General features: G+C 54.8%; 1 protein-coding gene across 2 annotated transcripts in view; it reads left to right on the top strand.

Moving 5' to 3' along the window:
• The first annotated feature begins 334 nt into the window (after window positions 1–334).
• The window catches only part of DSCAML1 (DS cell adhesion molecule like 1), a 340,757-nt gene continuing 324,323 nt past the window's right edge, over window positions 335–16,768 (top strand). Inside the window, exons 1-3 of one of the 2 annotated variants that reach the window (XM_027581359.2) lie at window positions 453–534; window positions 16,027–16,082; window positions 16,262–16,344. In XM_027581359.2, coding sequence (XP_027437160.2) covers window positions 16,066–16,082; window positions 16,262–16,344 — 100 coding nt within the window. In that variant the 5' untranslated portion in view covers window positions 453–534; window positions 16,027–16,065. Of the gene's footprint in view, window positions 535–16,026; window positions 16,345–16,768 lie in introns of both variants that reach the window. The other variant, XM_027581358.2, reaches the window with a different exon arrangement.

Here is a 16,768-nt window from a genome sequence, read left to right as displayed (position 1 = left end):
GCGGGAAGCATTGGCCCCAGGTGACCGAGCCAGCCGGGAGACACAGGGCCTCCTTGCCCCGAGCATGGCGGGCTCTTGGCACACGTATGACACATGTCTGTGTGCGACCACAGGCTCCGAGCTGGCGGGTGGCAGGGGCCCCCCGCTTTTCGGACGGCGAACCCGGGCCAGGGCCGGATGGTCCCGATCCCCGGCCCCGTCCCTGGGCTCGTGGGGCTGGGGGCCGACTGGGCTCCGGGCTCGCGCTGGCGCTCACCACCCGGGGTGCCGCGGGGGGGCGGGGAGAGCGGCCGCCTAGCCCAGCCCCGCGGATGACAGGAGCCGGGGAGCCGAGGAGGGAGGAGCCGCCGCCGCCGAGCGCTGGGCTGAGGAGCAGAAAGAGCGGGGCGCGGAGTGCGGGCGGCTGGGAGCGCGCTGAGCGGGGGAGAGGCGCTGCCGCACGGCCGGCCACAGGACCACCTCCCCGGAGAATAGGGCCTCTTTATGGCATGTGGCTGGTAACTTTCCTCCTGCTCCTGGACTCTTTACACAAAGGTGAGACCCGCGCGGGCGGCAGGGCGGCGGAGGCGGCGGGGCCGAGGTGCGCGCGGGTGGCGGCGAGGCGGGGTGCCCGGCTGGCTCCAGGTGCCCGGGGGGACCGACCTCGGTGTCTGGCCCCGGGTGGGGCGCAGCGGGGGCGGGGCGGGCACTCGGAAGGGAGGTCAGGTGAGAGTGTGCCCTGGACCGCTCGGCCGGTCACCCGCGCCTGCCGTTTTGGGGCGCGCCCGCAGGGGTGGTGGTGCACGAACCCCTGGTCTCTCCGCCCCCGGCCGGGCCGCGGCTCTGCCCGGGACCCCTCCCCCAGCCCCTTGCCCGCTTGGTGGCGTTGGGACCCCGGGGTGCCCTCCGAGTGGAGGGGTCCTCGGGCCGTGACTGGTCTCCCGGGAGTCCTCGCATATTCGGGCCTCGGACTCCGCGGCTTACTCCTCCTCCGCCGCCCTGAGCCCCTCCACCGCCTCGGACCCCCCGCGCCGCACCGCATGGCGCTCATCCGCGCCTTGGCTGGAGGCAGGGCGGGGAGAGCAGGGGGTTCCGAGAGCTGGGGTCCCTCGAATGGCAAGTTGGTTCTCCAGACCCAGAGGTCGCCTTCTCCCCAGCCCCGCGTCACCCCCCCCCCCCGCCCCCGGCACTCGCCCCGGCTTCGCTGCGCCGCCCGGGCCACCTCGGGCAGCGCGCCCCAAGGTGCGAGACTCTCCGCTTCCGCGCCGGGTCAGCCGGACATGGGGACAGTCTTCAGTTTGTGGGGGGAGGCGTGTCGCTTTTCCCGGAGAGAAGGCGTTGCTAGGGGTGGGTCCAGGTGTCCGGCATGTCCAGACCTGCTGCTGGGGCGCTGCGCACCTGATCCTCGAGGTAGCCGGGACTGGGGGTTGGAGGGGGGCAGACATTTCCGACCAGAGTCACCTGGGCACTGAGTCGGGGCCAGGCTGTCGCTGGCGTTAGGGCTCCTAGGCTATCGCAGAGGACGTGCCCCGGGGCGCGCAGATGGCGGGAGATGAGGCGGCCGAACTCCGCGCCCTTGCGCAGCGGAGCACACACGCTCACACCAGCTCAGCCTTACCTGTTCAGTCCTCTAACTTTTCTCCTTCGCCCCCCCCCCACCCCTGCCCCGCCGGTGGCCCAGGCCGAGCCGCAGCTCTTGACCCCTAGGCGATGGGGGAAGGGCAATCCAGCGGGGGTTGGCGCTCCGGGAGGGGTCTAGTTTTTCCATGCCGATGCCCCCAGGGGTCTGGAGTCTGCAACCTGCCCGAGCTGACTGCAGTATCTCCCGGCTTGGGGGCGGGGGTGGGGTGGGGAGGGTGACCCTTATTTTATTTGTAAATACCGCCTGGTTAAGGCCAGACTGAAGGCCAACATACTGCTGGGGTTTGCCTAGAGATCCGGGTGCGGGGCGAGAGGTGGCCTCTGAATCGTGGACTAAGTAGTTGAGTTTCTCAGACCCAATGGGGCCCACTGGGTGACACGCCAAGGCTGGTCTAGGTTGGTTAACCCCTTGTCCCCTGCACAGCACCCTCTCCTCCCACTTTAGCGGAGCAAGAAGCCTGTCTCCTGTTCAAACCCCCCGCCCCGCCTCCCCACACCCCAGGCTCCCTCTCCCCAGGCTCTTCCTGCCTCCCTCCGCCCCCACAGGCTGGCTCGGCTTGCAGCTTTAATTACATTAATATTAAAAATACATAAGGTGTGGAGCGGCAGCTTTCTCTCTCGCTGGTTCTCTCTCTGCCCCCCCCCCACCCCCTTTCCATTTTGTCAGGCGAGAAAGCACAGGCCGCCGCTTCTGCACACTCTTTCCCAGCTCTGTCCTCCGCCCTGCACTCCCCACAGCCCTCCACTTCTTCCCGAGTAGCCCATTCCCCAGGAGTGGCTGTCCCTTAGCAAATACCTGAAGGACGCAGCCCTGCCCCCTTCCAGAAGCTGGGCATTAATAAACGAAGCCCAAGCTATTTGATAGGGAGGAAGCAGATGGGGGTGGGGGGGCTGGACCGGTGGAGAAAGGCCCAGAAGGCAACAGGACAGCCTGAGGGGCAAAACCCTTTCCAACTTGAGAAGGAAGTTGCCACTGGCCTTGGGCCTGTGAGTAGGTTGGAGGTGCCAGGTGAGGTGACATCTCGGTGGCCTTTTGGTCGGCAGAGGCTTCACGACCCTGCCGTTCAGCGGCTCCAGCATCTGTGTTGGGCACCAGGGAAATTCGCCAGATAGGCCTTTCTTTTTCTTCGTGCCTTAATTGGGTCTTAGGTGCCAGGCTGGTCCCCAGGGCCTGTTCTGCTTGGGGTGGCATGGCAGTGGGGGCTGACAGAGGCGGCTAAGATGTGATGCGGGGAGTGGGGGGGGGGATGATGGGGCTGGGTGCATTTTCTCTCTCGTTGCTAGTCACCCCCACGGCACCAAGGAAAATGTAAATGTGAATGTTCGAGCCTGTTACGGAAAACAATATCCTCTTGCAATAATTTGTACGTCCATCTGTGAGGAGCGGGAGGAGACAGAGAAGAAAACAAGATGGGATAGAGCGTCCTCTGGATGGAATTAAGCAGTTATTGAATGTGTTTTAAGCTTCTGTTATTTCCATTCCTCTCGAAATACCTTTTTTTGATGAAGCCGGAGCTCAGACCGATTCCCCAGAACTGAACTGGGAAGGTGTTTTAATAATCGGTTATCGAGTCTCCAATAACTGCCTTATTATTGCCAAAACAAATCCAGGTTCAGGCAGCCAGATGAACCCCAGTGAGGCTCTCTCCGTTGTTACATCCAGCGGGCCAGCATCTGTGTTGCCTACATTTGCATTTTTACTGTGTAAAAGAACAAGCTTCCCCGGCACTAAAATTCCTGTTTTCTAAAAGCCAAAATAATGGATTGCATTGATTTTTTTTTCATTTCCCACCCCAGTCTCTCGGACGGGGACTCATGGTTCTTCTCTCTTGAGAAGACCGAATTAAAAGGCTTCGTCAAGCCATTAAAATCTCTAACACTCTGTTCGGTGTCTAATTAGAAGTGGGGCGGGGGAGACACTGGGGGAAGGTGTTTTGAAAATCTTGAAATGGCAGACACAACTTCGGGGAAGCAGGTGAAGGACCGGTGAGCCTGGGGAGGGGGTAGGTGGGGAGAGAGGCCCCAGTTACTAGAATAACGTGGGGGAGAATGGAATTGCCATCATGCGCAACAAACCTTTCAGATGTTTCTTATTTCTGGGCATCAAAGTCAGCTGCCTTTAATATATCTCTGCAGCAGAATGGGGAGCTCAATTAGAAACAAAAAGCAAGTAAGCAGTTGACCCAAAGGCAGCGCTTAAGTTGAGCAGATCCCAGGAGACTGGCTGGAGAGGCTTGTTTTTCTTAGATTGAGGAACAGGGAGGAGGTGGGCAAGTGAACGGGTGTTTGGCCCAGCAGTGCTTTGCTAAACAAGCAAGCCCCCAAACAGGCGGACTGGGAGCCCAAGACAGCCCGAGAGCACCTCTTGGACTGTTTGCTTTTGACAGAGGGGTGGAGACCTCAAGCCCCATTTGCCATCTCCATGTCTTCAGGAACTCCACCCCTGTCACTTGCTCGGTCCCCTACTCAGCTTGGTGAAGGTGGATTTTATTTGTGGATGAATTGAAGGGGAGGGTGGGTGTTCAGAGAGCGTGTTTTTTTTCAGGGGTAGGGATACCAGGCTGAGAGATTCTTCCCTCCCACATGATCTTGGAAGAGGTGTTTCTTGGAGACATTTGAAGCAGTCAAGAGGAAGAGCCCCCCAGGTCCCAAAGTGCTTTCTCAGCCCTGACCCCGGGAAATCTAGCCGGGACCCAGGTGCCTGAATGGGGTGAGCAATTGTCAGCAGAGATGGCAGGGTGCCAGGAACCCAAGGGCAGGCCCTAGATTTGCATGTGATTTGCATATAGATTTGCATGCTGACCTAGCCAGGCCAAGAGCCTGGCCCTCTCTGTATGAGTAGCCTCTTGATTTGCATGGCATGGCGGTGGGGCAGGAGTGGGAAGAACACTGGTGTTTTTGGTAGTGCTTCTCTCTTGCCTCTGAGTTTGAGGCCTACAGGGCCTCGGCGCTGAGCTCACCTGGTAAGGCAGCCCTGGAGCTTGCTTTTGGGGTAAGATGAGTGGTGATGGGCAGAGACACCCTAAGGCAGACCAGCTTGGGGTGTGTGTTGTCCCTCTTGTGTTGCAGGAAGAAGGGGGTTGAAGAGTGGGGGCATGCCTGCTATGGGAATCCAGGGCCAGCCCTAGACTTCCAGAGAGTGTGTCCTCAGAATGGAGGAAGCTGGGCGCTTAGGGCTGTGGTCAGTAGTGGGAGAAGCAGCAACTGAAGGGAAGAGGTGTGATGGAAGGTTTGTGGACTTCCAGCTTTGGAGGGGGTTAAGGTCCCTGAGAGAGGAGGGAAGGGCCCCTGGGCTGCTTATTCTAACATTGCTAAGGCAGCTTCAGCGGGAAGGCGGGCACGGGGGTGGGGGGGGGGGGTCACGGAGGGAAGTTCTGGAGTACTGCTCTAGGAGCAAACATTCAGGGCAGCTGGAGTGCTTCTTCCCAGGGAGCCAGCTGGGACGCCTGCAGTGGGAATGTGGCTTCGGGAATGGTTTTGTCTGCGTTTCCGGGGCAGGAGCAAATCCTGCCCTGGCAGGTGCGGCTCCAAGGCCTCCCAGAGTTGTTTTTTTTTTTTTTCCCCTGCATATCTAATGATATGGGAGGGCCCTGGCATTGGGTAGAGCCTGGGGTTGGGTTGGAGGTAGAGAAGGGAGGGCCAGGAGGCAGAGCTTCGAGTCCCTCCATCCCCAATTCTTTCGATCAGAGCCTTTCATATATTGGGGTTGTAAAGAAAAATAAAAAAGATTGCAACTCATTGGTGTGGTGGAAATTTGGAGCCAGGGCAAACCCTTCATTCATGTCCCGGCTCCGCGCTTACTAGATATGTGACTTTGGGTCTCTCTGAGCCTTTCTCCAGCTATTAATTGGGGTTAAAGGCGATAATACACATAAAGTAGCCAGAATGTAGTTGGTACTCAATAAATGCTAGACCTCTTCTTTTTTTCCTGCACTGCTCCCACCTTCCTCCCTCTGCCCATACCTCCGAATGGATCATCAGGTCCTGTCCTGAGTAGTTGAATCAATCAGCTGCAGTTTTGGCCAACCAAAGTGGCTCAGACTTGTAGCAGTGAGACTATTTGGTCACTGGGGCAGGGGACCTCACTGCTTCTTTCTGTCACCTAGCCTGGTAGCCTGCAGGACCCATCCTCAGGGAGACAGCTGAGGCCATGCAGGCACCTGGGTGTCCCTGGGGAACCCAACACACTCCCTTTCCCCAACCAAAGCTAAACCACCAGTGGAAAAGAGATGAGGGCAGAGGTTGGCTCTGGACTTGGATTTGAGGGTGAGGCAAAGGCTAGTCGCGCACCTGCCAAAGGAAGGCCAGGCTTGGTTGTTAAATCTCTACCATAGTTGGACAGAGTAAGAACTATCTTAGATTTAATGCCATAACACCTATATAAATGGGTTCTACAGGGTGAGTCCCCAGGCCTTGTAGCTGGATAGATTTCTGTGTCTCTCCCTGCTGGGATGAGCCTCGCTGTTTTGCAGGTAGTTTTGTGTATAGAGAACACCCCTGATAGCCCATAACCTTGGGGGGGTCCCTGGACCACTTCTCCCTTTATGACCCAGTCAGCTATAGGGAAGCAGCATAGGATCCAGAGGTCAAGTGCCGCCCGTGGCAGGTTGTGGCCTATGGGTCCACGAGTACAGGAGTGGCTGGGGGCCCTGTTTAACAGATGTTGGTCCAGTGCCGCTTTCGCGTGAACAGCATTTGCCTCGGGTACCCACCCCTGCCATCTAGCTGCTGCTCCCGTCATCCGTGCAGCCCCGTCCGCCTGTGCCCTTGCTCTCCCTGATGCTCGCAATGACAGTTTCCAAGGTCACCACCATCTTCATGGAGAACAGAGTTATTCAAATGCTGGTTGCATATCCATTATGCTGTGTGTGTGTTGGGAAAGAACATCGTGGACCTAGATGACAAAGCTCAGCCTAATTTAGGCAAGTTACCTAATAGTTCCTACACCTCTACTTCGTCATCTGTAAAATGGGGGAAATAACGGTGCTCTACCTGTCCCACGGGGCACCTATTATTACGTGTGTGCAAGACGGAGGAGGGGCCTGTCATTGTATATCATGTGACAACGCTTTGTAAACCAAACAGGGCAACCTATAAACACACACATGTAAAAACCACAGTAAAACCACGTTTAGCCTTATAAATCCTTTGCTGAAATGTGAGGTATAATTATGGTCACTTCATCATACAGGAACAAGGAAGGTCTCCCAGCTGTGTGTGGCTGTCTCCCTGCTCCTTGGACCCCCCCACATATGGAGCATTTTCCTAGCAACATGGGGAACAGCAGACAAGGCAAAGCGAGGCAGGCAATCTCCTCTTGGCAGTTGCCCCTGTGGCCCAGAGTCCCGTGGGGGTGGGAAGCGCCTACCTCGGCTCCCTCCCCAGGTCCTCGGATACGGGTTTATTCCATAGTCCGCTGGACACACGTCTGCAAGGGTGATTCTCACTGCTGGGAATCCACAGTCCTTTGTGGGAAGAGCAGTAAGCATAGAGTCCTACCTTATGTGACCTCATTTGAGGTGACAGCCGGTACTGGAATCCAGGCCCTGAGAACGTGGCTGAGTCAGGGTTATGGCCACCTTGCTTCTGGGTTGGCCTCCCAGAGCCATGGAGTGTAAGGGTCTCAGGTCTCAGGACCTGCTTTGTGGGGGTGAGCGAGAGATCCGATGACTGCCACGGGCGAAAGTCCTCCAGGTTGGAAGGCACCTTTGAGGACAGAGAACCCATCCCCTAATCAGATGCCTGACCCCCTGTGCAGCTTTCCCTCAGGAGGCTTTTCTTCCTCCACTCCAGCACCTCCGGCAGCAGCAAACCCCTTCCTCTGAAGGCAGCCCGTTCTGGCCCCACAGTTCTGACTGTTACAGAGCTCATCCTCAGAATCCGCCAAGCCGTCTGGGTCTTGGGCCTTCTGTTCACTGGCCGTGGTTCTGCCTTTTAGGCCCCAGGGAGGCAGGTGAAACCCTCTTCCACTTGACAGTGCTTTGACCATCTGCAGACAGATGTCTGCCCTCCAAAGGCCGTGCCTGCAGGCATCCAGCACCCCGGGTTGCTCTACCCCTCCCCCATCAATGTCCTGTCGTTTCTCCACGAGGCCCCTCCATTCCTGTGTTGCTGGGCTCTACAGGTGGGGTGGCCAGGATTGAAAGAGCGGTAGAGACAGGGGTCTGCTCCCAGTCGGGACTGGTGAGCTGTGTACCTGGGGTGAATTACTCTGCCCCTCTGGGCCTCAGGCTCCCCATCTGTAAATGAAGGAGATTGGACAAAATAATCTCTTAAAGCCCTCAAGCGTTAACCGTCTAAATCTAGGACTCTCTAGGGACAACTGTGCTGTCTGAGCCAACTCCCTAGAAAGACCTTCTGGCCATAAGGGGCCTTCCCTTCCCAGGGTCTGTCTACGGGGCTGGGAGATTAAAGAGTCTGTTCGGCTGTCAGCTGTTGGCTCATAACTCCTGGAGCCGGTGGTGAGGGGCCTTGTAGGTGGAAGGATGAGTAATCTTTACTGTGTCTTACAGGTTTCTGGTTGCCGTTATAGGAACTATGTTTGTGCTGAGGATCTTTAAAAACAAAACCAAAAAAGCCTCTGTTTCTGATGGGGAGGTGAAGGCCTCGGGCTTTTGGAGCAGAGCTGCTCGTTGGGATAGGACAGCTTCTCTAGGGAAATTTGTCGATGGAGACTTTCTGGTCATCTCCAGATGTTTAAACAAACATTTAGTTGTGGGGGTGGGAGGGTGTCCTAGGGATGAAATGTTGAAAGCCTGGGACAGTCCCAAGTACATAAGAAATGTCATACCCCAAATTGGTCTGCTGCACCAGAAACCCCTCTCATGGTGTGTTCACATGCTGGAGACCATCGGAGTCTAGAATGCGAGGTGCCCATTGAGAAATGCAGCCACGGTTAGTGGGTAAACAAACCTAGGAGATTACTTGAACTAACATCCTGTTTTCTTTCTCTTTCTTTCTTTTCTTTTTTCCTTTTTTAGTTTCAGAGGTAGAATGTAGTGATTCCTCAGTTGCATATAACACCCGGTGCTCATTCCACCAACTAACATCCTGTTTTGGTATCCGTAAAATGGGGTCTTGCGCAGTAGCTGCATTAGAGGTGGTTGTAGGGGTTAAATGAACCGTAATGCAAGGCAAGGGCTGCTCACAGTGCCTCCTGGCACAAAATAGATGCTAAAAAGAAATGGTGATGGTGGCGATAAGTGGTAGAGCGGGTGTGCTAGGTTTGGGGGGAAGCATGGAACTTGGTCTGGGCTGCTCCATCTTGTCCTGGGGCAAGTACCAACTCAGATTGCCTGCAAATGCTCTGACCCTGTCTGGGGAGGCTTGCCCCTCTCCTCCCTAGGGTCTAGACTCGGAATGTCTCAAAGGTGCCAACACACAAGGTGCAGGTTTTCTGGTGAAGGAGCCAGACCCTGTCTCGCGGGTCTTGACCTGGGTTTTGGATGGACAGGGTGATTGAGCTGAGGTCCCACTGGTGGATTTCCTCTGGACCCAGTTTTTCCAACTGTGGGATATGAACAGAGTGAGGGCAAATAATATATCTTGTGTGAAAACCTTTGTGTGCAAATGCAGCGTGGTAATGAACCTGGCAAATTAACCCAAGAAACTCACCAGGCCAGATCGGCATTAAAAACAAAACAAAACAAAACAAAAAAAAAACCTCTGTGTGAGGCCTGGGGGCTGCAGCGTGTGGCTATTGCAGTGTTTTGTTGCTATTGATCACACCACTATTATTTTATTAACTCGATCACCAAATTAAGTTAATTAATGTGGTGCTTAGGCCCTGTCAGCCAAGCCCACGAAAACTGGCTGTTGTTGGAAAAGGTGATACTGAAGTCCGGTGTGGCAAACCTACTTTTCTCTAGGGACTGTTACTCCGACTTGTAGGCAGAGGACCACATGCCTCAGAAATAGTTTCTCCCGTGGTGAACCTGTTAGGTAAGGTTCTGCATGTTTAACCAGCCCTCCAGCTGATTATACGTCATAACATCCTAGAACTGTCTTAAGTAATAGTTGTTGCTAGTGCTGTAGGTGAAGAAGTGAGTACTTGTGGTGGGATATTTACTCCCACCGTTTGCCTGTTAAGATAATACTCATAACAATAGCAACAGATACTTATGTGCTGCTAGGCACTCAGAGATACCAGAAACTGTCCTTTACATGAACGCATCCAGCCTAACAACCCTTGAGGTCACCCCATTTGTTGGATGGGGAAACTAAGGCACACAGAGGTGAGGTTATCTTGCCTGAGGCTACGTTGCTTGTAAGTGGCAGAGCAAGGATTCAAACCTGGGGAGCCTGGCTCCAGAGTCTGGGCCTTGAACCACTGTGCGAAGTGCCCAGTGCCATGCAAGGCCCAGGGCATAGAGTGGTGACCGGGACAGGGAGCTCACAGCCCTGCAAGGGAGGCCTACCTACTCCTCCTGCCCTTGTGGCCCTGGGCCCCACTTGCTGTACCCAGGCATGGACACCCCTTGCCGGCTCTTGCCCGTCTCTGGGGGGCGGGTTGCAGGTCCAGCCCTGACAGATGCTCCTGGTTGAAAAGTCCAGGGTATGAGATGAGTAAATATTGTAAAGGAAGAGAACAAAATGACTCACTTCTCCCAGTGGAGGTGGCGAGGTGTTAATATTTCAGTCCCCTTGGGTTGTCATTTATGGTGAGTGACATGGGGACAATTTGGCGGACACCTGGGAGGAAGCCTCAGCAGGCTAGACACCCCCCAGCCCAGCCCAGGCCGGCGGGGTGGGGGCCCACGGGTGTCAAATACGCGGGGTGTCAACTTTCCTTTGCCAAACTAATCCGGATGGCCAGACAGCGGGTGGGCCAGCGCTGGAGTGGCTGTGATGGATATTTAGGTTTCAGTGGTGACCCTGGGGGCAGCCCAAATGCCTGGGGGCGATTTCTGGTTTAAAAATATTGCGCTGCTATTTCTACGCTTCTAATCTCCCAGCGATTTGGAGCCTGTTTTCTGAAACACGGCATCGGGGTGGTGGTCCACGTTAAACGGCAGAGAAGATTAAATGGGTTTAAGTCTGGGCGTCTGTCACATCACATCCAAGCCCATAACTTCCATTTTCTATTAAAAATCCATTTCCCCCTTTGACCAGAAGAAGCCTTGCTGTTGATCTGAATGTCTCTCTCTTTATTTATGAAGTGTTTCCCCTCCTCTCGGTTTCTCTGTAAATATGCCTGCTTCTGTCTGCTGAGAATAAAGAGCTGGGGCTGGGGGCGGGGCTGGGGTGGGGGGAGCAGCTGAGATTTGAGGGGGGAGTAGGAGTTTCCTGCATGAGGACGTGGTTTCCAAACTGGGACTGGTTTCCAGAGAAGTGAGGGGGGGGTGCCTCCCAAGGCCCCAAACTTTGAACTCTCCAGCATTGAGAGAGAAAACACTCGGGCTTGGGACCAGACAGACCTTGACCGAATATTGGCTCTGCCTCCTCCTTAGCTGTAGAATCTCCCCGTGAACCTCTCTTTCTTTACTGGTAAAAGGAGACTAACAGGACCACCCTGGACCTTTGTGTGAGGATTAAATGAGAGAACGTCCTAGAAGCACACAAGCAAGCCCGGTGCCAGGCACGCGGCAGGTGCTCAATCAATGTGAGTCTCCTGTCTTTTGAGAACCTGTACCCTTAGCTAAGCCACCAAGCCTTCAGGGAAATAAGTGTAAGGTCAAAATGAAGTTAGGCATAGGGCTACAAGGACTTGTGTGAACTCAGTTGCTGAGCCTGCAACCCCTCCCCCCTTGCCTTCCACCACAGAGGGGCCCATGTGCCAATCCGGCTGTTTCTGCCTCTTCTCTTCAAGCCTAGCCAGTGCTCCCACCTGGAAGGTTTCTGTGGGGTCCCCCAACATGCTGTCCCCCTGGCTGCCACAGAGGCATTGCTCAGGCTCGCCTCTCCGTGGGAGTGCCTTCATTTAGATCTTCCTTCCAGGCTCAGCGGGAGCCCCCATCCCCAAAGCTGTCTCCTAGCTGCTGAGTAACTTACATGTCCCCTCAGGGGGCTCTCCTCGGAACTGGTACTTTCCATGCACACTGCCCAGGGCTCTGGGTTAACCCTTTCCTGTTCTCCATCTCCTTTACAAGCTCCTGGAAGGTGGTGTCTCCCTCCCGTGGCTGTGGTTCTGCTGAGCCTGTGGCTGGGGCTTTGTAAATATCTCCTGAAAGAACAGGACTTCCCTGGTCCCCGGGGTTCGAAGGGACCTGGGGAAGGTGAGCCTGGAAGAGTACCGGAGTCAGCTGAGGGGAAGTAGGGGTGGAAGAGGGTCTTGAATTCTGCAGGGCTGCAGGGTGGCCCTGTGCCCGGGTCACCCTTTGCAGTAACTGTGGGCACCCTGGAGCCCTCGGAGGTCGCTGGGACGCCAACAGCAGTCCTTTCCCTCCTAGTTGCACATCCTCTCTATGGGGAACCAAGTTCTTCCGCATTCTCCGTCTGAGTTCACGCAAATTCCCTCCTGGAGCTCACCCCGGACCTGCCGTGTGACCTCAGGCAAGCCACTAGCCTTTCTGAGCCTCGATGTCCTCATTCACAAAAGAGAGGAACTGCACCACCTTGCCTGCCCTCCGGGACTGCAGAGCAAGGAAAAGAGAATGCGGTAGGCTCTGTCTACTTCTGTGCTCCTCTTAAAGCTTGCTGAGGCTTTGTTCCTGCTCTGAAGATTTGAACAGGGGCCTGAGAAGGAGGGAACCCCTCCCCTGATAGAGGCCATGCCCGACTCCATGAGGTTGGAGGGAGGCCCTTGCTACTCCCCGTTTTATGGCTGCGTGACTGAACGTACCCATGGCTGCTGTGGCCACTCCCTGGTGGCCCTTGTGCCAACCTTCATCTTGGCATGAGGCAGAGATTTGAGATACTTGGTGGTCAGTGCCTCAGTTTCCCCTTTATAGATCTGTTCACTCCTTTCTCTTGGCAGGCGGAGTGAGGCTAAATTAATGTTTATTGGAGGGCTTCTGCATTCTGGGCTGACAGGTGCCTTGTGATGGTAAAGTATGAGCACGACGTAAGTGCAAAATGCTATTGTTTTACACCTGAGGGTGATGTTTCATAATGGCAATGCACTGTCAGAGCTGTAAGCAGAAATGAATGGTGTGTCTCATCCTCCTCAGCTCCCCCAGACTCAGAAGACAGCAGCTCACATCCCGAGGTGGGAGAAATATAAGGCTACTCACCTTTTGCTATAAATCTGCTGTTTCATCAGCCCTGACAGGTGGCTGGACAATCCCAGTCAATTCATCAATTAAATCTACCCATTTGTAGTTGTTGAGAACCCTGCGTCCTTTGCTCTGGCAGGATTCAAGGCTCAGAGTGCAGGAAGGCTGCTCTCATCGTGGCTGGGTCTCCTGGTGGGAGCAGAGGAGGCCTGGGAAAAAGGGCAGTCCTGCAGGTGGGGGGCGTGGCACGGATTTGGATTTCCAGCGGGGAGAGCATAAGACTAGGTCTGTGTTTGGGATGGAGTTGAGATGGAAGGAAGGATGGGGAGAGGTACCCAGCCTGGGAAACCAGATTTTGTGGTTTGTCTTCACTGTGGTTCACACAATAGAGCAGCTCCATCCCTGGGCCCCGAAGTAAGGCAACGCTGGGCTCCAGTCCCAGCTCCAGCACTTACACTGAATTACTTTGGAGAAATTCGTTAACTTTGAGTCTTAATTTCCTTATCTGTGAGGTCAAAATAACATTAATACTATCCCCTAGGGAGCCATGAAGATTAAGTGAGATAATATCTATAATGGGTCTAGCTCCAAGCCTGGCCTATAGTTAACAGTGAAAACCATGGTCGCTGTTCTCATTGCTGGTGGTATTATTATTCCTGAGGGCTACATCGTAAATATTTTCTCACCCTCTTCTTGAATCCGATAATTCCTGAATTCCTCTCTGTCAGGAATCTTTCTCAGCTTACCAAGTCCATTTGTCAGGCACAATGTAGAGTCTTTCTGTACCTTGATGGCTTTTGCCTCCCCCAATCCATAAAGCTGCCACGGAGAGGGTGTCTGATTAACTAGGTTGTCTCAGGAAGCCTCCAGAACCCCAGAGTGCTGTCCCTGCTCCCATAGGCTAAGCATTGTCTGAAATGTCGAGTTCAACAGGGGCCCTTCCCACGAGGAGTGTGTGTGTATCTATTTGTGCCGGTGTTTTAATCCTGTACTTGGCCATCTAAGTATGGATGTTGGTGGTCAGGTGGTGTTTGAGGAAGTGAAAGCCCCCTTTTTATTATTGCAATGGTTACAATCATCTAATTGTATAGAAGTCAGACTCTGGGCTCAGATTGCCTGTGTCTGCGTCCCAGAGCCCTCACTCATTGGCTGCGTGGCCTTGGGTAAGTTGCCTTGATCTCTCAGTGCCTTACTACCCTCATCTGTAGGCTGGGATGATAGCAGTATCTACCACATAGGATTGTTGGAATGTTAAAAGAAGTCCTCTAAGTAAAGTGCTTACAACAGTGCCTGGCATGTAGAAGAGATGCTTCTGAAATATTTGTTGAATGAATCTCAATAAGGACATCTCACAGAAGGTGAGCAGGCCCATGGAAAGGGAGCCTGGCAAATTTGGGTCCTAAGAGAAGCCTTCCTAAGCTGCCTTTGCTGACCTGTGCAATGCTGTGATTTCCTGATCTTGGAGAATACCCTAGCCACTGTGAGTTAGGCATGTTTCTGAGCTTCTGCGGTTCCCCCTCAGAAGATGGGCCCCTTTCTTGCTCCTCAGAGCAGGCTTGCTCACCCACCAGCACTGGGACTGTCACCAGGGGAGGCAGTGTGAGGAGGAGGAGGGAAAGGTGGGGCCACTGCCTCCCCAAGAGCCTTTCAGCCGCTAAGGGTGCGACGCCTGGTAGGGACAGCAAATGCATTTGCTGCTAGGAGGATGCCCCTGACACCCCAGCAAGGAGCCAATGAATGTGTTTTCCAGCACTACTGCTAATGGCTTCATCATGGCTTTTTATGAGATGATGTGAATTGCTCTGACCAATGAGGCTTAATGGCCTCCCTCAACAAGCTGCCCGGTATATTCTCCCTGGAGGCTCGGCTCAGAGTTAAGCCAAGAATATTAATACAGTCCGGATGCAGGCCCTCCTCCTTCTCATAAAGTTGTGGAAATTGAGGTCAAGTTGGGTTCCCTGCAATGTTCTTTAAATAAGCAGCAGAGTGGTTTGTTTGCTCCTTGATCTTCCCGGTGGAGAGGGAGGGGCTTGCGGGAGCTGTAGACCTGGGACTGGGCCCTCTCTTCTTCGGGGCTGTCCCCACTTGTTCCGAGGTGGCCCATCTTAAGGAGGCAGGCTCCTTAGCACGGAGGGAGGGCCTGATTCCACCATTCAGGGCTGCATCCCATCGGGCAGGAGAGCCTGAGGCCACATGCTGGTGTGAGAGTTGCAGACAGCTGTCCTCGTGGTCGGGTGGCCCTGCCCCAGTCAGGCAGCTCCAGTCCTGAGGACGTTCTCCCACGTGCCGGGGTGCGGTAATGGGAACATGTCAGCGAGTCGGATGCGTGAGGTCTTTGTAGCCCTGTCCATACCCCCACCCCCGCCACCCCCGGCGTTTTATAAGCGAAGGAGCCGATGGACAGAGAGGGCAAGTGTCACCACGGTCCGTCCGTGTCAGGGCCAGGTTTAGAACCTTGGGCCGGTCTCTTGCTTCCCGACCCAGATCTTATCCACCCACAGTGCCGCTGGTCCTCATTCGGCCCTCGGGGGCTGGGCCTTTCCCAGAACGGCCCCCACAGGTGGAAGACCCACTCCCAGGGTCTCCTATGGTTTTCTCTGCTCCAAGCAAGCATCCTCTTTCCTCTTAGCACGGTCTTGAGACCCTTCACCTTTCTCCCCATGGTGTGATAGAAAGTGCACGAAGATCCTCCCTAGGAGAGATGGGTTCAAATTCCAGTCTGTTGCTTATTAGCTGTGTGTTCTCTGGCACATCACATAACTATTCTCAGCCTAGAGAAGGGAATGATTTAAATTAAAAACAAAGGTGACACCAGCTCCTGTCAGGGTTGTCTGGGTGAATGGAGGTCATGGGTGTGAATGTCATATAGTAGGTGCTCAATAAATGCTTATAGTCTAAGCAATGTCAGCTTCTCTCCTAATGTCAACAGCGGATGCCAATAGTGGCTCGTGGCTTCGGACTCTCCACTCTAGCACAGTGAGGGCCAATCTCTTCTCCGTGGGCTTGGCTTGGCATGGAAAGTGAGGTGTTTTTTAACTTTTGCCATTCTCGTGCTAGGCTGGAAGCTTCTGTGGAGCAGGAACTGTCTCCTGTGTACCCGTGCCAGTGGCTGGGGTATAGTCAGCGCTCAGGAAGTGCTTCCCGAGTGACTGGTGTTTGAACTCCGAGTGGGGGTGGGGCCCATGCCTCAGTGGCCCAGGAGGTTATTGCCAGAACGTGGCTAATCCAGCTTCTCCTCTCCCCTTCCCTGCAGCTCGCCCTGAAGATGTCGGCACCAGCCTCTACTTTGTAAATGACTCCTTGCAGCAGGTGACCTTTTCCAGCTCCGTGGGGGTGGTGGTGCCCTGCCCGGCCGCGGGCTCCCCCAGCGCGGCCCTTCGATGGTACCTGGCCACGGGGGACGACATCTACGACGTGCCGCACATCCGGCACGTCCACGCCAACGGGACGCTGCAGCTCTACCCCTTCTCCCCCTCCGCCTTCAATAGCTTTATCCACGACAATGACTACTTCTGCACCGCGGAGAATGCAGCCGGCAAGATCCGGAGCCCCAACATCCGCGTCAAAGCAGGTAAGGTGCCGGCCACCTGCTCCCGGCTGGGAGCTCTGTCTGGAGGGCGGTGATGATGGCGAGCGGGCAGAGCCCCTCCTTCTGAGGAGACCTGTGTGCCGTGCTCCGGGGAGGGGCGTGGAGGAAGTCCGTCTCTGAAGGAAAGTTTTCTAGTGCTTTGGAATCTTAGCTCCCCGCTTACTGCATGTCCTTAGTCAAAGAGAACACTTCTCCGAGCCTGCACTTTCTCCGCGAAGCTGATGCCGGTGCCTGCCCGGTGCACCGCTCCACGCGATGGTTAACTGACATAGCACTTTTAAATCCCGTGTTCACTTCAGTGCTTGAGTCCTGGAAAACACACCCAGTGAGTTTCTTTCTTTTAAAAACGCTTTTGTTGAAATACCTAAAGAAAAGTGCACATATTATAAGTAGATAGCTTGGTGAA

Source organism: Zalophus californianus, chromosome 11, assembly GCF_009762305.2.
Source record: "Zalophus californianus isolate mZalCal1 chromosome 11, mZalCal1.pri.v2, whole genome shotgun sequence".
Taxonomy (NCBI): Eukaryota; Metazoa; Chordata; class Mammalia; order Carnivora; family Otariidae; genus Zalophus; species Zalophus californianus.
The sequence above is the reverse complement of the archived record's forward strand: the minus strand, read 5'-3'. Positions and strand labels throughout refer to the sequence as shown.